The 26415-nt window shown below is 36.3% G+C and overlaps 1 protein-coding gene across 4 annotated transcripts in view; it reads right to left on the bottom strand.

Annotated features, from left to right (window-relative positions):
• Kat6b (lysine acetyltransferase 6B) overlaps nt 1–26415 on the bottom strand; it is a 188220-nt gene that overhangs the window by 19604 nt on the left and 142201 nt on the right. For all 4 annotated transcript variants that reach the window (XM_076835259.1, XM_076835258.1, XM_076835260.1 and 1 more), the window contains exons 11-13: nt 25338–25479; nt 21811–21972; nt 18315–18408 (exon numbers count right to left, since the gene is read on the bottom strand). In XM_076835259.1, coding sequence (XP_076691374.1) covers nt 18315–18408; nt 21811–21972; nt 25338–25479 — 398 coding nt within the window. The remainder of the gene's footprint in view (nt 1–18314; nt 18409–21810; nt 21973–25337; nt 25480–26415) is intronic.

The raw sequence follows: 26415 nt of genomic DNA, 5'->3' as shown, positions 1-26415 counted from the left end.
TTATCTAGACAAACAATCCTACTCCACTAGTCTACTACTCCTTCTGTTTATTTTTTTATTTATCTCCCAAATGCTTTCAAACATGACTTGAGGCCTCTGGCAATAAATGTCTGTGTCCCCACAGGGCTGCTGCTGAGCCCATTTCCGAGCCCTACAGCACAAACACATGCTGGGAATGGGAGCTGGAGTGGGATGGGACATTCAGTGAAGTTACCAACTGGTTTGTCAGTGGATTTGAGTCAAGTAGTCAGCAAACCCTTAATATAATCAGAGGAATACAGGTCCAAATTGACTGTGATAGGTGTTAGCTTGTTAGAAAAGCAAAAACATGCAATATCATCACTGAAAGTATTAAAAGACATTACTCCTCCTCAGTTTGCAGACAGTATACTTCTGTAAGCCTCTTGAATGATCTGCTATTTTCTATTCTGTTTATATCCATTCTATAATTCTAGCAACAGCTAGAGTTAAGGCTTCAGTAATAATAATAATAATAATAGTATTAGCATAGCATCAGACATACTATCCCAATATTATCCCTGTGAGCCTTTATAGTGTGTCGTCACTATTAAAGAATCTCCCTTTAATTTTCAAAGGTTTGGAGTGACTTTGTAGTGTGTTCAGCAGTTGAGCATCTACTATATGCCAGGCAATGTTCTAATTAGATTGTAGAGAGACATTTTCCATATTTAACGAGGCAAAAGGCTCTGGGAGTTTAATTTGTTAACTAGCATGCAACTGCCGAACACAAGAACCACAAACTACGTAAATAACAGGAACTCAAATAGACATGCTAATAGCTAAAGTTCATTTTTTTAATAAAATCAATTCAATATGCTGCATAGCAAGCAATCAATCACACTGCAATCATCATTTACAAATCAAAGGACAACACTGATAATCACTCATGGGGGTACATACAACTAGGTGGAAGTGTGTGATTATGGATGAGTAGACTGGAGTAGATGCAAACTGTAAATTATGTAACTGTCTCTTGTAATTATCCTGCTCAAGTACAGAAACAAACTTCCTGTGTAATTTTGCGGGAGAATGGAGATTGAGATACAGAATCACTTTTTAGTTGGTTTTAACCCTTCAACAGCTATTTAATTACGTGTGATGAGGTCAAAGAAAGTTTATGCTTAATTTATAAAAAGTTGTCAGGGAGTTATTTCAAAGAAAATCCTCTGAAAAGCTCTAAATTATTAATGAAATCATGATTTAATTTTCTCTTCAAAAAGATTTATCTAAATTATTTGGCAAAATAAACAATGTTTAAAGCAAATTCACGAGCACCATTCATTTTATTTCCTTTCTAAAAACATTTGTTACGCTCTGCAAGTTTTTAACTGGATGTAACTGAAAAGCTGCAGGGGTGGGAGGCTGTCAGAGTCCTCAGACACAGCTTCTGCTTTAGCAGGGAAAAATCTTATTAACTTCTTTAAATTCATGGGAAGAGTTCCAGCACTGGGCCAACCACAGGGCAGGACTTCAACTCTATGAACAGAAACCATCTTCTTTGTAAGAAGGAACCCTGCTTTTTAAAATAAATAATCAGCAGAGCCTCATTTCAGCATTTTCCTTTCCTGTTCTTAGAATGTATGTTTTAACGTATTTTCTCTTTTATAAGCATTGTTGGTGGTGCCTAAATATCTGCTCCTAATTATAAAACTGCCTAGGAACCAGCATTCTAGGATGGGGATTGGGGGGCAATTTCCTCTCCACACTTATAGTGTCTATCAGGATTTTTCTTCATTTAAAAAACAGAAAACAAACAAAGAAAGTTCTAATGCTGGGATGTCTTTCTTTGTCTCTCTGTCCTCAGATATTTTCCCTTTTTTCCACCCCTATTCTGCACTACCATATCTTGTCTGAATCTTCCATTTCATTTGTTAACATACAACTCTTCAGTTATGTTTCTCTAAGTTAAGAGTACAAGCAGAGGCTGGGGTTGTAGCTCAGTGGTAGAGCACTTGCTTAACATGTGTGAGGCACTGGGTTTGATCCTCATCACCACATACAAATAAATAAATAAAATAAAGGTATTCTTTCCACCTGTAAAAGAAAAAAAAAATTTAAAGAAGAGTAGACTCAACACTTGAGGACATGATTCTAGCAAATTTCTGTACATTACCTTCACATAAAAAGTCAAAGACTGACATGGTATTGGTGCCAATATACCAAATACTTGAATAATCACATTTTCATCTAAAAACAATAAAGGTGAAAACCTCTCTTCAAAGCATCACTAATATAATGCCACCAATAAATGAAAAAAAAAAAATTGTCCAGTTTCAAGTTACAAAAACCCAAGCACTAAGACACCATAGGGTACAACCTCCATTTTAAGAGGGTCACTTAAAACAAAACAAAACAAAACAACGACAACAAAAAACAAAAAGACAAAAAACAAAATCAAAACAAAACAAAAAATAAAACACAGATACTGAATACAACACAAGACAAACACAGGCAACTGTCCTTGTAACTATTAGCTGGGATCAGGAAATAACATTTTGCCAACTTCCCCAGAAAACTTTCCATTTGTCCCAGACAATCACCCTTCCCTTCTCATAAGTAACTACTAACTGCACACTTACCGTAATCCTTTGTGTTTTTAAAATATTTTCATCAGCAAAATATACTAGATAGGTAGCATATTGTTCATTAAAATTTTTTTCAAATGTATTTTAAGTTTCTTTTTATCTATGGGTTCCCTCCTCCACTCCGATCTTTTCTTTCCAATTTAACTGTTCATTAACTGGAGTCTTCTGATGTTTTCAGAGACTTATTTTGCTGACTGCATATTCACAACATAGTTCAATGTTCTTCATTCTGTATTTTCCACAAAATGTCAGCAGTAGCTTGATAAGAAGGTACTTTATTTCTGGTTGGCCCTCTTTTTTCAAGATTTGCAGCTGTTGATGTTCAATGTGTAGACTGATTAATTCACCATGGGAGACTGCACATGGTAATACATGTTCTGCTCCCCAATTTTCAGGACAATAAAGGGATTTCTCTCATCCTCAAATTAGTTTGTTTTTCAATAAGTTACAATCATCTATTAATATATATATTGCCCAGTGGGAATCCTTCAAGTTGACTCCTGAGTCATAACATGACCCTAACAATTTTTGCTTCTTTGCTGCCTAGTGTGACATGGAAAATTCTTTTTTACAACTATTCTACTTCTGTTAAATGGCTGGAGTTGTGGCTCAGTGGTAGAGCGCTTGCCTAGCATGCGTGAGGCACTAGGTTTGATCCCCGGCACCATATAAAAATAAACAAATAAAATAAAGGTATTGTGTCTATCTACAACTAAAAAAATAAATAAAAAATGGTGGGCTGGGGATATAGCTTAGTTGGTAGAGTGCCTGTCTCACATGCACAAGGCCCTGGGTTCAATCCCCAGCACCCCTACCCCAAAGAAAGGGTGACTCAATACCCTGGAGTCATATTCAAAATTATAATTAGAGTGAGGGCCACCTGTATCACATTCCCTCATGATTTCAGCAACACTTTCCCCCCAATACCTTCTGCCATATAATAATACTAAAGGTTTTCTTCAACATGGACAAATAGTTACATGCATAACAAAATCGCTTTTAACCCACTCAATTATTTTTATGCATTTTAAAATATTAAAACATTTTTGTTGAAAAAAGTTCCTCTGTGGTGTTAATCCAAATCAGGACTCAATATAAATAATTACAATACAAAGGTTTTTAAGTCTGTAAACATGAAAAGGTAGCATGAATATTAATCACAAATCTGTAGAGGATAAAAAAATTACCTTTCTATATAGTATTTTTCTAACATAAATACTAAATAAGTTAAGGGAAATCTTTTTTTTTTTTTTACTATGTATTTTTTTAGTTGTAAGTGGACATGATACCTTTATTTTATTTTTATGTGGTGCTGAGGATCGAAACCAATGACTCACGCATGCCAGGCAAGCGCTCTACCACTGAGCCACAGCTCCAGCCCAAGAGAAAACTTTTGTTTTACCCCAAACAAATTGATTTTTTTTTAAAAAGCAAGCAAACAAAACAAAATATTACCTAACAGTTCTAAGATAAATGTATGCTAACCCCTGAAATTATAAAATTATGGGAGGGGTTAGCATACATTTATCTTAGAATATTCTACATCAAACACAATATCTCTACTATAAGCTGGGAAATATGTTCAAGGGGTATAGTTCCCTTGAAGTCAAACCAGGTATTGCCTTAATTTTAACCAATCAGAACAAAATCTTTCTTGATCTTGTTTTAACAATGAAAAATGCTTCCCTTACATATATCTTAACTAGGAAAATGGAATAAAGAATTGAAAGCACTTTCCTTCATTCCTGGACTACCAGGGCCTTGTGTGTATCTCACATCACAGAGGTTAAATGAGATGAATCCCTTTTGTTTATGACTCCCACTATCCTATAGGCAAGGACTAGATCATTTATTCTTTTTTTTTTTTTAAGTTGTAGGTGGATACAATACCTTTATTTTATTTACTTATTTTTATTGTGGTGCTGAGGATCAAACCCAGTGCCTCACACATGCTAGGTAAGCACTCCACCATTGAGGTAGGGTTGTACGAGGCCCTCATTTATTCTTATATGTGCATCACTTAGGCCATCCTTGGCATAGTCTGTAAAGCATGTCTGTAGAAGGGAGGTATGAAGGGATAGGTAATGGGAAAAAAACAAAAGACTGAGAAGATCTGAAATCGAGTTCTATCAGAAGCTAGCTAAATATATCTGATAAGTGCTGAAATGGATATAAAGAGGATGAACTGATCAGGCATTCGTTTATTCATTTATTCCCTTAACAAACCATTAATGTGCACCTACCGTGTACTATGCACTATGCTTGTGGCATCAAGTTCATTAGTGAACAAGTCCTGTCCTCCTGATGCTGAGGCTAAGGTTCCATTCACTGCTAAAGATTAGGTTATTTGCTAATTATTTGAATGGAATTTGTAGTGGGCTTCAACATGATTTTCAACACAAATGCCAATCAATGTTAGAAACCCAGACAGAAAAAAAAAAAAAATTCACCTGCATGACAAAACTTGAAAAAGCTACATAAGGCAAAAACAGTATCTTTCAGGAAAAATGAGAGTCTGCAGACCGTATGTTTCATATTTACAATGTTTTCATTGAAGCAATGAATACAAATTATTCTATAAGAACTATTTATTTGCTCTTATTTATGACAAGCTTAGTTTAAAAAAAGATACATAAATAAATTGTTGGCTGCACTGCCTCATTTCAATGCATTCTGTAACAGTCTACCTCTGAATAAATCACCCAGAGCTCAATTTTCAACCTTGATGTTATCTTTAGCATATTAAAATATATCGTGCTTCAGCTCAATGTAATAAAACACTAATGGCAAAGGCTTTTAGTGCAAAGTATTATAATGAGCAAATAAGGAAAAATAGCCATTTTCCTTATTATATTACAGACTAGAATCCTATTAAAATATATGTCATCATTATCCTTGATTACACAGGTCAAAATGAGTCTTCCAAAACTCAGCAAACACCCAGAGGACACAGCTGCTGGCCCAGTGTCTTTCAACAAGTGTCTAGGGTAGAGAGTCCCATTCTTTAATAAGGCTAGGAAAGACCTGAGCACCAATTATAATGCACAACTTCTTATTCTTTAATGGTTGCCTTGACTGTTCACCAGGGAGGGCTGCTGGAAAAGCTGAGCAAAAAGGAAGCTTTATTTACATCTTCTCATGACTACTGTTGGAATTTTCCTTCTAAAATAAGTGCATTACAAATTAATTATCTGATAGGAAAAGGTAGGAAGAGAAGTATGCCTCGGACCAACTTTGTGTAAATATGACTTGTGTCACAGCTCCCCTTTCCTCTGACCAATATTCTCACTGCTGAAATTTTAAGTGATCTTGACAGAGGTTGAACCCCAACAAAAGCTCCAGGCTTCATAAGAGGGCAGACACACCTGACAACACCAGGAAGTACACCAGTGCTGACTGATACTTTCTAGTAAGACAGATTTTTCCTGAGAATCACACATGACAAGAGAAAGCACATTAGGAAACAACTCGTTCCCTGGTAATTCATTTAACATTTGTTCTACAAATAATAAGAACATACTAAGCATCAGGCTCTTCCAGGAAATCTAGCAGAGAACTAAGACCTGCCTCATGGAAGTTCCTTCTGGTGAAGGACATGAACAAAACATATATAAAAAACCTAAGCAACTTTCTAAATGACTTTCTACCTGCTCAGCCTAGGTTTTTTTTTTTATTATTATTTTATGGTCAGTGTCTCTAAAAAATGTCATCCTCAACTTGCCCTATGAGAAAAGCTGTTGACTCCTCTACACTCATGGATTCCTTAGGTCTTGCCAACTGTCAGATAAAACCACTTAATGGAACCCAAATCCTACTTACCACAGGAGGCAGGCCAGTTAGTATCAAAACCTTATTCCAAGAATCAATTTCCATGTAGGATGAAATCACTCTAAATCACTGCTTAAAAATCACTCTTGTTTTATGTAAATTGTTTTGAGGCATCTTTTGTTTTGAAAAAGTCGAAAGTGTTTTTTCTTTTAAAAGGTCTACTGGAAATGTTAAAACTGGAAGTTAATAGCCAGCAGCCAAAACTACTATGAAAGACATTCCTATATTCAGATATCATATAATACAACATTTAAGCCTGTGGCCAGCACACAAGGGAGAAATTTTTCTCTTTGAGAGGCCATGCTTAGCTTCCTGGAATCATATCCTCTAGGCAGACATGAAACACAGGACTTTGTTTCTGAAGTCTGCTTCATGGATTAGAAAGGCAAAGACGCAGGAAGCAGGAAACTAGGAAGAAAATGCCTTTCTCAGCTTAAGAAGCACTTCCTCAAGAAATCAGCTAGGAGCTGTGAAGAGGATGAATCCCCAGGGATGCAGGTAGTAGTTTCACCTAAGCAAGAGATCTCTGCTATTAGAATCAGAAGAGGGGAGAATGAGGTATGAAAATCACACCAGCTAATGCTTTTAGTGCACAAGTGAGAAGAGATAAGGTACTAAATTGTTCCTCCAAAACATCTTTCCTTAAATGTTTCTTAGACCATGTGCTGTGAGTTGGGCATCATTTTTAAGAGAATAAGTGGAAGCACATGGCCCATCATGCTTAAGACATAAGTTTCATAACTTGGAGGCATTATAGCAGGTCAACTGCACCCATCTTCCAGCAGCACACACTAATTAGGGACTCAGTTTTAAATAGTATACAACCTCATAAAAGCCAAGGTGAAACCCTCAACATATCACAGAAAATGCCAGCAAAGTGAATTTCCTGAAGTGAACGCCTAATTCATTCACTCTCATTTCCTGTGGTTACAGACTTGTTCCATGAACACAACCCTGACACTGTGTACTTTAAGACTGAATAAAGAAAGCCAAGGACTGAACCTGCTGACAAATTTTTATGATCATTCCCAAGTAATCAGATACTAATTTTAAAAATGCCTGAATGTATAGTTAGCTAGGGGGTAGGAATACATACACACACACACACACACACACACACACACACACACATCTCCCAATGTTCCAGTCTTTTCTTTTTTAAAAAATTTTCTTTATTTTTATTTTTTTTTTGAGAGAGAGAGAGAGAGAGAGAGAGAGAGAATATGAGAATTTTTTAATATTTATTTTTTAGCTTTTGGCAGACACAACATCTTTGTTTGTATGTGGTGCTGAGGATTGAACCCAGGCCGCACGCATGCCAGGCGAGCGAGCTACCGCTTGAGCCACATCCCCAGCCCAGTGTTCCAGTCTTCCCAGCTTAAAACAACCAGGTTTTTGTGCCCCCGCCCTTGACGGTCAAACTTTTTCAGTTTGCTTCGTTTAATTCCACCTAAATCATAGTTCTCCAAAATATACATCTTACCCCATTTTCTCTGGGACACTGAATACCGGCTGGGGAAAGACCTTAAACCTGAGTTTCTTAGTGTCTCTATGACCCCCAAAGACAGATGATAACAGTAACTTACCTCATAGCTTTCTCTGAGAATTAAGTTAATGTGTGTAATTCAGGTGATAGTGCCTGACACACAGCAAGTGCTCTAGAAATGTCAGCTGTGATTATGATTATTGTTACTGCTGCAATTGAAAGGCTGACATCTTCTGCTTTTCCTGACATTTTCTCCTGATTTTCTTCCAATTTCTGGACGTTTTCCAATTTCCTCAATAAGCTCCACATTCTTGATTAGCTTTTGAGATGTTGCAACTTTAAACACTCTATCCTCAGCTCTTTTTCCTTACACTCTCCTCACTGGCTGTCTTCACTTACATCTATAGCTTCAGCAACCATATCACGCCAACAACTTCCAGCAGATTCCTTGAATACAGGCCCCTTGCTGAGCTCTGGCATTCATGGAAAGCAGCACATGGATACCCAAACTTATACCCTGGCATATTTGATGCAAACACCTTTCCCATTATGCTTGCTTTTAATACACCCTCAATACTAGGGATTGAACCCAAGAATGTTCTACCCTGGATACATCCTCTGTATCCATTTTATTTTTTAATTGAGACAGGGTCTCCCTAAGTCACCCAGACTGGCGTCAAACTTATAATCCTCCTGCCTCAGCCTCCTATGTTACTAGAATTTCAGGAATACACTGTCTAGCTAAATGTCAATACTTTTTCTTCCCTTCAGTATTTTTTTAGTTATACATGGACACAATATCTTTGTTTATTATTATTTTTTTTATGTGGGGCTGAGGATCGAACCCAGTGCCTCACATGTGAGAGGCAAGTGCTCTGCCACTGAGCCACAACCCCAGTCCAATATCAATACTTTTTACCACACCGAAGTTTCAGATTTTTATAATCAAGTTCATCTGCATATTTTTTTTCATTACTTCTTTCATTGCTTTGATGCCCAGAATTTCTTTGACCATCCAAAGATCAGATAACTAACTGTATATTCTTTTAACTTTTTAATGTTCTTGTGTGTCTGTTTTGGGTTAATCATATGATTCTTTAATCTACCTATAGTCTCTTTTGTAGTCACTTAAACATCTAATATGCTTCCTCATGTGGTCATGCTGTTGAGTATGATAGTTCTCTCAGCCTACATTCCACCATTCAGCCTGGAATGTTTTCACTTCAACTTCCTGTGAGCTCTCAAAGCATCCAGTACAAACATACTGTACAGCAACTGTTGACTCATCAATGAACCTGACCACCCAGCAAGAACTGTCATCTCCATTTTGTCACTGGTATTTAGCAGAGTGTAGACTAGAGTCCCTCAATCAATAAAGGCTGAATCAGAGAGGTAAAAAAAAAATCAAGAAAGTGAATTCTCATCCTCCTTCGTCCCCCAATTTAGAATCTGATAAATGCATAAACTCATGGTGAGTGAGGATGCCATCCTCTCTCAACACCAGCTACAATGCTATTCTCCCATTCAGCAGAAGCTGAGTCAGCTGGTTTCCCTGGATCTTCGCTATCAGGCAGGGTCCTGGTTCTATGGGCCCAAGAAAAAAAGAACTGTTTGCTCAGCTATCATCCAGCCAATCAGAATGGAACCACTGGAGTACATATTATATACTATAACTACTATAAAAATAAATTATATCAATAAAAACATGACCAAGATAGCTCACTAAAGCACCTTTAAAATAGCAAAAATACTGGAAATTATCTATAGCCCCATACATAGGGAAGGGGGTGAATCAATCAATTATATACCTCCACACAATGGTTAAGAGAATTTAAAAAAAGCTGTTAATAAAAAATCTCTATAAAGTGATATCCAGGATATATTATTAATGAAAAGAAGCAAAACACAGAAGATTATGGCATGTTACCTTTTATGTAATAAAGGAGGAGAAATGAGAAAAAACAGTTAGCTGCTCATTTGTACTAAAAGAAACAGTAAGAATCAGGGAATGAGAATGTAAAGGAGACAAGGGAAGTGTGAGACATTTAAGTGTACCTTTATTATGGTTTCCATTTTGAAATCATGCTCATGTTTTATATTCTAACTTTTAATTTTTCTTGGTACCAGGAGTTGATTCCAAGGGCACCTTAACAATGAGCTACATCCCCAACCCTTTTCATTGTTGATTTTTATTTTTTTTTTTTTTTTGGACAGGGTCTTGCTGAGGCCGGCCTCGAACTTGTGATCCTTTGATCTCAGCCTCTGGAGTCACTGGGGTTACAGGTGTGTGCCACTGTACCGGCCATGACTTTAAATTTTTTTTAAAGACAGAGGATGGAGGGGGGAAAATAGTAAAACTGAAAACAAATAAGCCTAACTGTATTTCAATGATTAATATAACCACAAAGAAGAAAAAAATTTTAAAGGAACTAATCCAAGTAATGTCTTGTGACTAAATATACTAAGAAATACTAAGGATAAAGTCAAAAGGAACTGTACATGAACACTGACCTCTAGTTAAGAGGTTAGTTTTCTCATTGGTATGTGTTAGCAATTCTGAAATTACTTAAATATTCAGTCTAAGATAAAGCACATAAATAAAATACATTTTGGATAGTCAAAGTCTGAGTTGCAAACACATATAAATATCCTTTCCTATCTCTATATATGAGAGGGCCTAAAAACAGTGATGCTCCAGTAGCAATAAGTATGCCCGAGTGACCAGATGTTTCCTTCCTTCCTTCCACATTGAGCAACATCCCCAGGTGTTTTGTTTTGTTTTTTTTTTTAATGTATTTTTTATTTTGAGATAGGGTCTCATAAGTTGGTTAGGGCCCCACTAAGTTGCAGAAACTAGTCATGAACTTGCAATTTTTCTGCCTCAGCCTCCCAAGTCACTTGGATTACTGACATGTACCACTGCAACCAGCCCAGACAGTGCTTTCTAAAAGCAATGTTATCTACTCTAAGGAACTAGGGCCTTTAGGAGAAATGGGTGAGTCCTTGGCTAGCTAAAGGAAAGGATAAGAATAAGATGAATCTGGAACAACATATTGTATCAGAAAGCAAGGAAATATTCAAAGAATGAGAACATGTCCAAAGGGCTCAAAAGATAGCTTGAAGCAGTTTGAAACAATTTATGTTTGAGACAATCTGATGTTTTAGAAACACCAAAATCAATAGGTAGTAATTTTATTCTATTTTATAGAATTAAAAACCCATGAGTTTACAATTACATGAATAAGTAGATGAATAATTCAATAAATTGGGAAAAAGGAAAAATTCTTCCTTACAGAATACCAATTAAAAGGAGGAGGGGCTGTGGCAGTGGTTCAGTGGCAGAGTGCTGGTCTAGCATGTTTGAAGCACTGGGTTAGATTCTCAGCACCGCATGTAAATAAATAAATAAATAAATAAATAAATAAATAAATAAATAAAATAAAGTCTATCAATAACTTAAAAATAAGCATTAAAAAAAAAAGCCTATTCAACTAAATGGTGCTGGTAAAACTGGAAATCCAACTGTAGCTCTCACCCTGAACAAAAATCAACTCAAAGTGGATCAAAGACTTTGGCACTAGAATAGAGACCCCGTGCCTAATAGAAGAAAAAGTGGCCCAAATCTTCACCATTATCAGCCTAGAATCTGACTTCCTTAACAAGATCCCTAAAGTACAATAAGTAAAATCAAGGATCAATAAATTGGATAGATTCAAATTAAAAAGCTCCTTTCAGAAAAGGAAACATTCAATAATGCGAGGAGAGAGCCTACGGATTGGGAGAAAATCTTTACTCCATGCACCTCTGATAAAGCATTAATCTCTAGGATATATAAAGAACTCCAAAAACTTAACACCAAAAAAACCCCAAAAAACTAATAACCCAATCAACAAATGGGTTAAGGAACTGAATAGACACTTCACAGAAGAAGAAATAACAATCGATCAACAAATATATGAAAAAGTGTTCAACATTTCTAGCAATTAAGAGAAATGTAAATCAAAACTACACTAAGATTACATCTTACTCCAGTCAGAATGGCAATATTCAAGAATATAGGCAACAATGAATGTTGACAAGGACATGGGGGAAAAGGTACACTCATACATTGCTGATGGGATTACAAATTGGTACAACTACCATGGAAAGCAGTATGGAGATTCCTCAGAAAACTTGGAATGAAACCACCATTTGACCCAGCAATCCCACTCCTCAGTCTATACCCAAAGGACATAAAATCAGCATACTACAGTGATATAGCCACGTCAATGTTTATAGCAGCTCAATTCACAATAGCTAAACCATGGAACCAGCCTAGGTGTCTTTCAGTAGATAAACAGATAAAGAAGATGTGATAAACACACACACAATGGAATATTACTCATCTTTAAAAAAGAATGAAATTTTGGTATTTGCCAGTAAATAGATGGAGTTGGAGAATATCTTGCTAAGCAAAATAAGCCAATCCCAAAAAACCAAAGGCCGAATATTGGTGCATATGCTAGTTCACAATAAAGGGGGAAGGAAACTAGAGAAGAATAGCCTTACCTTAGATTAGGTGGAGGGAAGTGAAGGGAGGGGAGGGGTGGGGATGTGGGGATAGGAAGGATAATAGAAAAAACAGACGGTATTACTTCATGTATATATGTGACTGCATGACCAATGTGATTCTACAACATGTACACTCAGAAAAATGAGAAATTATATTCCATCTATGTATATCAAAGTGCATAAATGCATTCTATTGTCATGTATAACTAATTAAAATAAATTTAAAAATTAAAAATTAAAAACAGAATAAATGAATGCTAAAACTAGCAGGTAAAAATTGGAAGAGAAATAGGATTTTTATATAATCCTCAAGTATCTTCTTACCATGTACTTACTGATTACAAAGAGGAAAACAGTAATTTCACAGTGAAGAAAACCAGCAGAAACCACCTTAACCCAATAATGGGACAAATATATTATTATGTGATACTAGTGAAAGGCATCAAGGAGGACACAACATTACTTTTCTGGTATTTTTTGCCAAAAAGTATATAACCTACATCTAATCATGATGAAACATCACAGAAGCCCAAAAGAGAGACACTGTAAAATAAGAGACACGTACACTTCAAAAATGTTGAAATAATGAAAAACAAAGTGAAAAATGACTAGGTACTATACCAGGTTAAAATAAATTTGAGAGACATAATAACTAAACATGACAAGAAACATAATAAGTAAAATGACTTGTGATCTTGGACAGAGTTTTGTTTTTAAACCCCACCGAAGGGACGTAAGTGAAAACTGGCAAATACTGAAAGATGAATGAAGAAGCCGGGTGCAGTGGTGCACGCCTATAATCCCAGTGGCTCCAGAGGCTGAGGCAGGATGATTGTGAGTTCAAAACCAACCTCAGCAACTAAGCGAAGTACTAACCAACTCAGTGAGACCCTATCTCTAAATAAGATACAAAATAGGGCTGGGGATATGGCTCAGTGGTTAAGTGCCCCTAAGTTCAATCTGTGATAACAAAAAAAAAAAAAAAAAAAAAGAAAGCTGAATGAAATATATAGAATTAGATGATACTGCTAAATTAACATTAATTTCTTGGTTTTGATCATTTGTAGTGTGGGTATGTATAAAAGCATAAAACACTGCAATGTTTAGGGGTAAAGGTAGAACATGTCTGCCATTTACTCTCAAAATGATAAATGTATCATATACATGGGAGGGAGATGTTGAGAATAATAATGCTGATGTGATAAAATGTTAATGTGGAGGATCTAGGTGGGGAATTATGGACATTTTTGGTGATATTTTGATAACTTTCTTCTAAGTCTGAAATAATTTCAAAATGAAAAAGAAAAATAGTGAGATGAGTCAAGCATTCACTGCTCAGTGGCTCTGGAAACAGGAGTCCACCAGCAAACACTCTGGTACCCTAGTACCTGGCAGTGTCCTGTGGGAAGAGCAGCCCTTGGCCTTGCCCGTGGGAGGGCTTATAACAAGAATTGTAGAAGTCTTGTGGAAAGGGGACTTCTCTAAAGTCCAGATGTCTCCTGGGGATACAGACTTGTGGTCATTTATGTGTATACATATGCAGGCGTGAGTGTGTGGATGGAGACAAGAGATGGGGGGACTTTAAAATTCCTAAGGAATAGAGGGAATATCAGAGTCCAGGAGAAAAGAATGTGGAATCAGTTTCAGCCACGACAGTCACCCTTTTGCCCACCAAGGTAGATTTTGAGCAAAACCACAAAACCCATGAGGTAGTTTATGAGTGGGCTGGGAGTTAGTGGTCTTCAGTCATGTCGGTCAAGCTCTGCAATTGCCTCCTGGGGAGCCTTGCTCTGACAAATCCCAGACAACCTGTCATAGGAAGCTAGAGACAAACAACTTATTCCAAGGGCAGCATTTGGCCCTTCAAATGACCCTTCCACCTTTTCCATTATTCTGGAGAACAGTGACCAAAGCCCTGTATTTGTAGTTCCTTATTATATTTAATCGTGCTTATGGTTCAGGGTGCAAGGGGGCTATGATAGTTTTTTGTCTGCGTCTTGTTTCAGCTTGCTAAACTAGCAATCATAAACAAAACAAAGATTTTCTTGTTTTACAACTTTATTTATACTTACTGAAAACGCTACCTTGATCAAAAGACCCCAGACTCAAGTACAGAGAAGAAATAAATTAAACCATTAAAAGGTTCCTTACAAACCAGAACAGATTTTAGAAAACCTCCAATCCTGGGGCTGGGGTTTGTGGCTCAGCAATAGAGTGCTCGCCTTACACGTGTGAGAACCTGGGCGATCCTCAGCACCATATACAAAAATAAACAAGTGAAATAAAGGTGTTGTGTCCAACTACAACTAAAAATACATATTAAAAAAATTAAAAAAGAAAACCTCCAATCCTAGTTTTCCTTTATTGCCTTGACCATTCAATAAAGAGGTCAAAAATGATTATAAGTGATCCATGCCCTCCCTTAGCAAAGAGGGGATCTAAATAGTTCAGGGAAGATGTTTATCTACTATTATTTTAAATAATTTCCCAGGAGATACTTTCAATTTTTTCAGCAGCCTGCTCTATCTTCTTTAAAAAACTTCTATGGCTAAGAAATTCTTTTGGTTTTAAACTGAATTTCTATTGAGTTTACATCAGTTCCTATGGTCCCTGAGTGTTATAAAACTTTTCCCCCAGGGGTAGGGATAGGCAGTGGTAGCATATGTAAGGATAGAAGTTCCATCCTTAGCACTGAAAAACAACAACAACAACAACAACAACAACAAAAAAACAGAACCACTGTTCCCCCAGCCTCTTCTTTAAGGGAACAATACCAATTCCCTTTCAACTTTATTCAAATCTTTCATTACACTCCTTAATCCACTCCAGTGTAGGCACAATGCAACAGGTACAGGAAAGAAAATCGAGAATCTGACCCTCAGCACCACCTTGCCTGTTCACATCCTGGGAGTGGAAATGATCACAACATTGTCATTCAGAAAAGGTTTGTCTGCATTTTGTAGTTCATGTTTGAAAACACAAGGTAGACTCAAATACATTTTTCACTGAAACAATCAAAATAAAATAAACTGTTAGCCTTAGCCTTTATAGTACCCCTCTTGGGAATCTAAAATCCTTTCTCAGATCAGAGGAAGTCTTAGCCCTTCACAGACAGGTGGACCACTGGTTCAGAAAGGGACCTTGAGAATCATTTCCTCCAATTTTCTTTTGACACAGTAGGGTAGGCATGTGGAAACTAGAACTGGAGAGTCTCCTAGAGGCCCTTGCCTGAGTCTGTTCTGGAGAAAAGCCTTGGGGGATGGGAAGGAAGCAGATATCTAGGAGCCAAAACCTACAGGTTCTAGGAGGAACAAGCCCTGAAAGAGTCAGGAACAGTCAGCCTCCCTGCTTTGGGTGTCTCCAATGCAAAAGGGCTTGTTCCAAGTCTCATCAAGCTTTGGTTGTTCTCACGTATAAGTGAAGTGCCCCTCTACTTATCCTGGCAGGAAGAGGATGGTTTCTTGTCAGCTCTGAAAATGCTCCCCATGGAAGGGGTTGTCAAATCTCCAGTGAGATTCAAAGGACCCTCCTGAGAAGTGTTCTTGTAAGAGTCAGACCTTACTGAGTTCTCTGGAACTAAAAGCTCCCAGATGACAAGGACACCTCCATACAAGTGCCATTCTGACAGGGTTTAAGTGTCACCACCATACCAGGTTTCTCTGTCCTCCCAAGGTCTCTGAGAGGAGGCATTTCAGGGATTCTCATTTGGGCCAGGCAACTTACCCGGGCACAGGTCTGAGAAATGGCAGGGGATGGTAGAGTGGGCTGTAAACCCAAGTCTATCCTCCAATCTCCTGCTTCTTTTAAAAACAGTTAGTAAATGATACCTGATTTAAAGAAAAAAAAAAAAATCTGAACCACTAAAATACATAAAAATATGAAGCTTCAGCCTTTGAAGGAAAGTCTCTGTTACCTGGGCATTTGTGTCATGGGGAAGGCCTTAGTACCAGATCATGTTGTACAACTGAGATCCTACTATAATTAGAGCCTGAATTCTTACCTGGTAAGTAACAGTTCTTTTTGAATTTTATGTAGAAAATTATTGTGGGCAGCAACCACATCACTTTGAAGATTTCATTATTATCAACAAAAATATATCTCATGCAGATTACTGAGGAAACTGTCCTACTAGATACAAATAAGAAGGCATCTAAAGAGGTTAAGTTGGATGCATGACACATTGATGATTACTACAAAGAAGCAAAAAGGGTGGTTAAGTGCAATAGTATAGAATATGGAGTCAAGAAGGATATGAGATGAAATTCCAGGAGATGGAATCAAAAGGCAGCAGCTCTTGAGCCAGCTCTTATCAATGTTCAGAACTGAATAGACAGAGACTGGAAAGGAGCAAGCAGTCATGTCAGGGAAGGGACTGCATAGACAAAGAATGGAGGTACGGGGGTATGTTCAGAGTATTTAAGAAAAAAAGAGATCAGTGAACTAAAAAAAAAAAAAAAAAAAAAAAAAAAAAAAGGCTAAAGATGGATTGGAACTAGGTGTTTAAAAATCTTGAATATCGAGCTAAAGAGTTTGCCTTATTCTATAAGCACACAAATACTATTGAAAGTTTAACTCAAATGGAGGCTACGCATACTGGAAACAATATGTATGAACAACTTATGAATGATGGCCACAAAAAACTCTAGAACAATGATTTTGCCCTTAGAAATACTTTAACAGCTCAGACTATAAAATAAAAATGGTATACCAATAAGGTGGCCCTCCTAGGGAAAACTAGGTCAGAAAAGAATCTATAAGACTAGGGTAATAAATTACAAATGGAAAATGTTACCTAAAAATGTTAAAGTAGTCAACCAAAATTACTTATTTTAATTGTATCTTTCAATGCCAATATATTGTACAAATCAGTCCAAAACTAGTATGCAGTTATTTTGTCCCCAAAAAAAACTAATAATATAGATTTGGATATAACATATTTTCTCATGGATTTGTGACTATATCTACATTGGGGTTTTTACATTTGATATGCCTTATGAAGATTGTGCAAAAATTCTAAATTTTCCTCCTTTCAGTCAACAGACAAACTGCAATGTGATAACCAAGAAGCACACAGTTCCAAGAGACAGATTTTAACACAGCCAGAAATGACTAGTATCATGGGATTCCAAGCCTTCATGTTACTTGCATAATTTGAATCATTTCTCTAAACACCATCTTAACATTATATGCATCTAATATAATATAAACAAGGAAAAAACAAATGACCATTTTTTAAAAAAACATCTTGTGCTACTGATTTTTAATTGAGGCTCAAAAGATTAAAGTGTATATAAAATAAATGTATCTTGGGAAACCTCTAGACACAAACACTATAATAGCTTCCATAATAGAAAAGGGAAATTAAAACAAACCAATATAAGAATTATTTCTACTAGTGAGGCTAAGGATAGGCTACCTAAAGAATTGTGTTTGTAAATGGAAAAATTCCTTTCCCACTCTATACCCTATAAGATTACAGGCAAAATTTTAGAAAGCTGAAAATCCTTTTAAATAATACTTCCTTTAGATTTAATTGCAAATAATTGCCTCTTTTGGTGCTAATGAGCATGAGCACCATAGAATGGAATGTAATTCCGCCAGTTCCTTCAGCATAATGGCTTTGTGAGCCAGTGACACTGCAAGAGATCTAGTCTCAATTTCCTAGAGTACAATAACTGAGCAGCAGTAAATTTTTCGCTTGAGGAAGATTTTCTAACCTATGTAAATATAAATAGAAATCCCATTATCTATTGATGAAAACACCAAAGTAGGTTAAATAAAGTTTTATGTGTTACTGTATCCTGCTCCCTGAATCATGAAAGTAAATAAAGCACTTCACTTACTAAAATCAATGAGAAACCGTCCAAATCCTTGCCTTTGGTGCTGGGGCATGATCATTATGCAGGAGACATTATACTTCTGCTGGCAAAGCTTTTCCTGAGGGAAGGAGAAACAGATCAAGTATGTCAGAGCTCTGCTGAAGTGGGCAATTCCTGCACCTGCCACTGTCCTTGTAAAACAGTATACTCAGGTGAGCAGTGGGTTAGGTCAGCATCAAGCAAAATAATACTATTGCGTTAACCAAACTAACTAACAACAAACCATCAATTCTGGGCATGCCTCACAAATCTTTATTCTTGAAAGTTGAAACCATAAAATATGAATAATGAATTCAAGGAAATATAAACCAAATGAAACAGAATACAAACAGCATGTAAGAAATGCTTTCCTTCCTTGTTCATACAATTTGGGAAATTGAGAAAATAATATCCAGAGAGTTACCCAGTGCAGTAAGTTAGAGTATAGTTGGTAACTTTGCTAAATAATAATTTACTCCTCTGCAACAACAATCTTTTGCCTTTGAGAAAAAGCCTCAGTGAAATTAAAATAGTAGACATGCGAGGAGATATGCACAAATACAATCTACTGTAAGTTAAAAGTCAAGGCCAAAAGGTATAGAAATAACTAAATTTCAAACCAGGAAAACAGTAAAGAACAAAAAGGAAAACAACAAGAAACCCCAAAGCCTCCAGACAAAAAAAGAGAGCAAAATACCACCAACAGTCTGAAACCAAGAGGAAGACTAGGTAGAATATGGTGAGAAACTACTTGAAAAACTTTTTGCAATTATCATGGGATGTGGCATCAGGGCAGCAACATTTTATTCAGAGTACACAGAAGCTGCCAAAACCTACACAGAGAAGATCTGGAAAATGCTGCTGAGTTTGTGAAAGCTCTGGCCAAATACAAACCACAAATGAGACTGACCACAAATGGAATCAACCACATCAAAGAATTGCTTCAGAACACCCAGATCTTTAATGAACCTATTTGAAAGATCTTAGGAAATGATTGTGGAAAAAACCCTACAGGGTAGAATTAAAGATTTCTTTGTAAAAAAGATGAGCTCCCAAATTTTGCACATTTGTAGCTGTCTGTGGAACCTCTAAAAAATGAGAAGGAAGCAATAATGTGAGTCCATTTTCTTTGGAAGATGAAATGTCCATCACTGGATGTGCACATCAATGACAAAGGTTCAAATAATTAATTTTACTTTGCAAAGTTAGATAATGGTTCACTCTAAGGAAAAAGAGATATGCTCTAGGTTAAAAGGATTTATCCTTGATGCTATTCCTTTCTTTGTCCAGAACTATTTCCAGATTGGGAGTTTTGAAATCCAAACCAACAGCGATCCTTTCCCCCTCCTTAACACATCTTTTTGATAACCTCTAGAATTTGATTTAATATAACCCCAAGGGCCAAACTCCTCCACAATTCCAACTGAAATGGAATCCAGTCTTTTAACACGGTTACTTTTTTTTTAACATTTTATTTTTTAGTTGTAGGTGGACACAATACCTTTATTTTATTTTTATGTGGTGCTAATGCTTGAATCCAGTGGCCATGCATGCCAAGCAAGCATTCTACCTCTGAGCCACAACCTCAGCCCCAAACACAGTTACTTTTTAGATTAATTTTTGTTTCACTATCCTGCCAAATGTATTAGTATTCTGAAATATTAACACATGGAATAATCAGTAACAAAACAGGATAAAGTTCAGCTTATTCTTAGTAAGCTGTTGAGCACCCAGGGAGAAGACAGGCAGAAAATGAAACACTACGAATCACCACCAGGGGCTGGGGTTGTAGCTCAGTGGCTGACCGCTTGCCTTGCTTGCGTGAGGTACTGGGTTCAATCCTCTGCACCACATAAAATGATAAATAAATAAAACAAAGATATTAAAAATATATATATATATATATTGTATGTATGTGTATATATATATATATATACACATACATATTGTATGTATGTGTATATATATATTTTTTTATTTAAAAGAGTCACCACCAATTGTATGCACTGTTACTATCCACAAATCAATGTAATACTCAATGCATAACAAGGAAGGCAGGCACCATTAAGCCCTGTTTAAACTCATATCAATTTTTTTTTAAAACAATTGACTTTATTTATTTATTTTTTAATATTTGGCAGACACAACATCTTTGTTTGTATGTGGTGCTGAGGATTGAACCCGGGCCGCACGCATGCCAGGCGAGCGCGCTACAGCTTGAGCCACATCTCCAGCCCCAAAACTCAGATCAATTTAAAGAAACAGCATTTTCCAATAGGAAGAACAATTAAGATCACTATTATTTTAAACTCAAAGAAAAAGACCTTAAAATACCTATATAAAAGGTAAGGTGTCCTATAAATTATATAAATCTGTTTCCTATTTATTGTTTTATTTTGTGTTAATTCTGACTATTTTTGAACTGTAATGTGCAAATTAACTTTTTTCATATTCATTTAAAAGTTTGACCAAATAAGTGGATTAAAATATTGAGGCAGTTTTCCATGAATGCTGGCTCTCATTCTTACTTTTGGTTATGGTCTCATGGTTGATTCTCAAATTTAGAATAAATATAGTTTGTAAGAATTTTCATATATACTCTATCTTTTGATTCCCCATAAAAACATCACTTCTATAAAGTATGCCATTTACATTATAGAAAAGTAGATTCATTAAATTTCATTTATCTTATCACCAAACATGAAAAAATATATCAGAAAAATTACAGGGTTTACATGGTTTACCTTCTGCCTATAAGTCTCAAAATTACCATGTCTGTTTATGTGACCATTTCCTTAGGTACCTAAAAAAAACTAAGATCACTACCTGGTAACCACCTTAAAACCCAGTTCTTCTTTACTATGTATGAATTATTGTTTCTCAGTAGCCTTATAGCAGAAGAATAAGAGAAAACTGCTCCAATGACAAAGACAAGCTATTGCCCCTCAATATGTCCAGGTCTTCCTCAAGTTAACAGCAAGGTGAGTCTGCTTCAGAATTTAAAACAATAGCACAGAAAATAAGAGAGCCAAGTGTATCAGCCTGACTGTCCAAATGTCAATGTTCTAACTCACTGAGATCATTATTGACCACAGAGGGAAGGCAACAAGAAGAAAGGAGAGTGGGCTCTTAAATGTTACATTACATTAAAACCTTCACGTTGACACCACTTAGGGGGAGATGAAAAATAAGGTTAACATTTCGAAAATCAAGGATGACAGGTGGTCTGCAAGACAGCAATTATAACATCACAAAGATGCTCACAGTCAACACAGCACACAGGGCTGGGATCCTTACACACTTCCTAGGCACCATGCTCTTTTTTTTTTTTTTAAATAAGTTCTAAACAAGAACCTGAGCTTTTCAGAAACATGTGCCACTTATTCAAATTATAGTCATAAGAAAGCTCTGTTCAAAGAATTGGGTTCTACTAAAAACATTTCAAAGAAGAAAATGAAGGTCATGCTGGCTCTTGTTTTACCTTAGAGAAGTATCCAACCAGATGACAGCCTTTTTCATCATTTTTTGTAAGGACATAAAAAAGGAATGGCTCGACATCATAATACAAGGTTTTGTGGTCCAGGAAGAGCTTGGCTAACAAGCAAAGGTTTTGGCAATAAATTTTGCTCATATTCCCATCAACCTAGCAAAAAGAAACAGACACCATTATTTAACATAGAAATATCACCCAATATAAAATTGTTTCTTCTACATGGTATCTCAGAAAGTATAAATTTTATTTCCATATCTAAAATGGAAAGATTAAACATTTCATTAAACAAACTGAGAGCAAACCAGAAAACAGCTGTCACATGGAAAATTGGAATTTCACCTTTTCTCTTAATTAGGGTAAATTTAAGGAAGCTCAAATTTCTCTTTAAGCTTTCTTAAGAAAGGACAAACCACTAGCAATGGAATAATTTTTACTTGCAACTTAAAAATTATTAAGAATGTCTTTTTTTCTTTTTTGAACCAAATAAATCTGAATTAAAGAAATATAAATAAATGAAAATACTTCAAATACATTAAACTTTATGTTGTTTTTAAAAAGACTTCAAATAAAAATAAAATAAATGAACGGTATTCTTCTGATTCTTAAGAAGAATCAGAAACAGGTCCCTTTTGGTTTTATCCCAAGTATCATTTTAAATATAATTGGAAAAGATAAAATTTCTATGCTGGGAATACTTACAGAGAAAGTGAGATGAATTTCAACCTACAATAAGTACCATGATTACAGTCTACTTCTCTTCAAAATAAAAGAATCAAGCTGTGATACTGATGGCTATAGACAAGAAGCTAGGCACAGATGCCAATTTCTTTGATCAAATGTAGTTACTCGTTGAAAACAGAAAGCACAGCAGATTTCCTAGCACTTTTCTTAGGGGAAATGGATATTTGCTAACCAGAGCTCTTTAACAATGAACTTGACCGTTCTCAAGTCTCCTGTGAACCATACAGGTTCTCATATTGCAAAAATTATTTTTAGACTTCATATAACTATTTCCCATGATAAAACCTAGGTCCCACACATAGCAACATAATCAAATACCGGCAACAGATACAGAGGAAACAATTCTTTCTTTAATTAAAGGAAATTTTTATGTATTTGGGAGTATAATCCTTCAGAAATATAGCATACCACAAAATGGAAAGATGGAGATGTATGTATATCTGTGAACCAGAAATAGAAATGACAATGCTGAAAATTCTGATCAGATGTGAAAAAGGGACAGAGAGACAGGAAAACAGTAATCTGTGATTATTCTTCATTTATTTTACAAGTTACTTAGAAAATGGCTAAATGGTTTCTAAATGTTATACTTGAAATAATAACTCAGGTTTTAGAATAGGAACCTTAGTACTTATCAATTCCAACTATATATTTGTATGAATAAATTTTACAAACTTGCCTCTGATATTTCCCGTTCACCTCTATATGGTTCAAAGTGTGTGTCCTGGAAGAGCACATCATTCTCACCTGCCTAACAAGACCAATTATCTTGCCGTTGAGAAGACTCGTTGGATTTTTGAGAACTTAAACCCCACAGGCTGACTCATGCTGGTTTATTTAATAATTACTTAAGGCCAACAATGTGTTTTGTCCTTTGGGAAACAACAAACCAGTGATTTTCATTTTATTTTGGTTAGAAGAAAGGACCCAAAGCATCCAGGATAGAGCCAATAGCTAAGTTCACACTAGTTAAGCCCATAATTGAAAACAGCTCCATGGTTGGGGTGGCTGGGTAGCATCCTAACATTAACAACAAGAAGGTCACACAATATGTACTTAGCTTCTCTTTAGCCACTGGTTCTCACCGGGGGAAATGCTATACTCCCATGGGACATTTGGCTATGTCTGGAAACATTTTTGGTTGTCACAAGAGTGGGAGGAGTAGTACCACTGGCACCTAGTGGGTAGAGGACAGCAATGTTGCCAAAGGTCCCACATAATATATAGCACACCCCTAAAAAAATGAACTATCCAGGGCTGGGGATGTATCTCAGTTGGTAGACTGCTTGCTTGCATGTTGCATGCACAAGGTCCTAGGTTTAACACCCAGCACCAAAAAAAACAAAAACAAAAACAAAAACAAACCTATCCAGCTTGAAATGTTAATAGTGCCTACCCTTTAATAAGAACTAATGTATCATCAAAACTACTCAGCAACAATAACCTTCATTCTTCAATTTTGCCAAAACAGCCTGATAGAACTACAAGAAAGAGGTTTAAAAAAAAAAAATCAGCCACAGATGGAGGATCCTGTGTTCTCTGATCATTCTTGGTAAAAACTAGTGGGCCCAAACCTTGAGAGAAAGAGCCTGCATGTGAGAAATCCATGATCTTCTCTTACTAACCATGATGGCAGTACTATAGGGCAGAGAAAAAAGAACTGTGGGGCAAAACAGTACACTTCAGCCTGAACAATTCCAAAGTAAAAACTGTATTTCTACATGTTATACTCAAAGTAAAACTGTCTGTTGTATAAGGAAAGCTTGTTCTGAGTACTCAGGAAGAAAAACAGCACAACAAGATGGTTAATGGAGAAGAAAATTTTAAAAAAGTATGCAACTGGAGTAGAGAGAAAGGAGAAAGCAGAAGCCAATAACAGACAATAACACAGACATAGACAAAAATATAAAAGATAGACATAAGGCCTTCAGGGAACAAATATCTCAGCAAAACTGGAGCCTTGAAACTGAAAATAAAAATACAATTAAACAATGAAACTATATAGAGGCAAAGACCTGCTACTAATTCAATTTTTAATTTTTTTTTAGTTGTAGATGGACACAATACTTTTATTTTATTTCATTTCATTTTATATGGTGCCAGGGATTGAACCCAGTGCCTCATGTGTGCTAGGGAAGCGCTCTACCAATGAGCCACAACCCCAGCCCACTAAATCAATTTTGAAAAAACACAAATGTCTTCTAAAAAACCCACCATGACAGACATATGGCCACAAAGGGTTCCTGTGAACAGTAGAGTTCTCCAGGGGTGGTCATCCACCCAGATGGGGGTGAGTCCCAACATCTGCTAGGGTCTCACCAAAAGGATTATCCATCCTGCCAAGAACTGGATGGAAACACAGGTGGGTGTGTATTGAGGAGATATATACAGCTGCTCAATTCCCTGGAAGAGTGAGCACCTGCCAGACATTGGCTGGAGCTGCTGAACAAAGCTAATTTCTCCAACAAAGAAAATGGAATTTACAAAGAGCTGAGAAAATCATAACTTCACTTCGAATATATCTGGTGTAGACGTGGTTCAGGGAAGACAAAAAAAGTTAATGTGGTAAGTATGGATTCTTCAACCATCTAAAAGGCTGCTTAATATGGTTACTTAAACATTCTAAAACATGGGGATACTTAAAAGAGCAGTCTGATTTCAGTGCCAAAATTAAATATACTTTGTCCCTTCCAGACACTGATCACAAATACATAATCAACAATTAGTAATACTAGGTTTCAAAGGGCTGTGGCTTTATATTTACACATGCTTACCTCAAATACTGAAAGGTCTTTCCTTCGGTAAATTTCATTTGCTGGAGGATGAAACCATCCACATTTCTTGGAGTGTCTTAGCAAAATATTTTTACTTTTCATATATTTAAGACAGAATTCACACAGGTAAAGCTTTGGTAATCTGTAAATTTTAAAAATGAAAGAATCTATCAAATTGATTATATAGTTCAAGAAAGGAGAGTAAATATTGTTTGGTTTTCTCTGTCCTAAAAAGGTCATAGAATTATTTGAAATAGTCAAGAAAAAAGAAAGGCAATCATAAAGAGAATGTAAAAACAACCATACAATATAATACACAACACATTCAACCTTTCAATATAATTCATAATACATGCTGTCTTTACTTTGGGAATAAATCATTTGTTTCCTTAAAAACATGCCAGGGAAGGCTGGGGATATGAGTCAGTAATTAAGTGCCCCTGGATTCAACATTCCACTGAAAGAAAACTTTCAAACCTGGGACCACCACTCTAAAATCAACACTGAGCTCGGTGTGGTAGTGCATGCCTAGTAATCATAAAAACTTGGAAGGCTGAGGCAGGAGGATTGCTAGTTCAAAGCCAAGCTTGGGGGGGCCTGGGTTGTAGTTCAGTTACAGAGCACTTGGCTAGCACATGTTAGGCACTGTGTTCAATCCTCAGTACCATATAAAAATAAATAGCTGGGCACAGTGAAGCATGCCTGTAATCCCAGCAGCTCAGGAGCCTGAGACAGGAGGATCATGAGTTCAAAGCCAAGCTCAGCAATGGTGAGGTACTAAGCAACTCAGTGAGACCCTTTCTCTAATAAAATACAAAATTGGGCTGGTGATCTGGCTCAGTGGTGGAATGCCCCTGAGTTCAATCCCTGCTACCCCAAAATAAATAAGTAAATAAGCAAATAAATAAATAAATAAATTAATTAAAGGCATTATGTCCATCAACTAAAAAAAAAAAAAAAAAAAAAAAGCCTGCAAGGGCCATTTAGTAGTGCCCTGCAAACAACTTAGTGGGATGGTGTCTCAAAATTTAAGAAAAAATTTTAAAAGGGACTGGGGTGTAGTTCAGTGGTAAAGCGC

Source organism: Callospermophilus lateralis, chromosome 15 (assembly GCF_048772815.1).
Source record: "Callospermophilus lateralis isolate mCalLat2 chromosome 15, mCalLat2.hap1, whole genome shotgun sequence".
In the NCBI taxonomy this organism is placed as follows: Eukaryota; Metazoa; Chordata; class Mammalia; order Rodentia; family Sciuridae; genus Callospermophilus; species Callospermophilus lateralis.
Note: the sequence above shows the minus strand (reverse complement) of the source record. Positions and strands in the feature narration are given on the sequence as shown.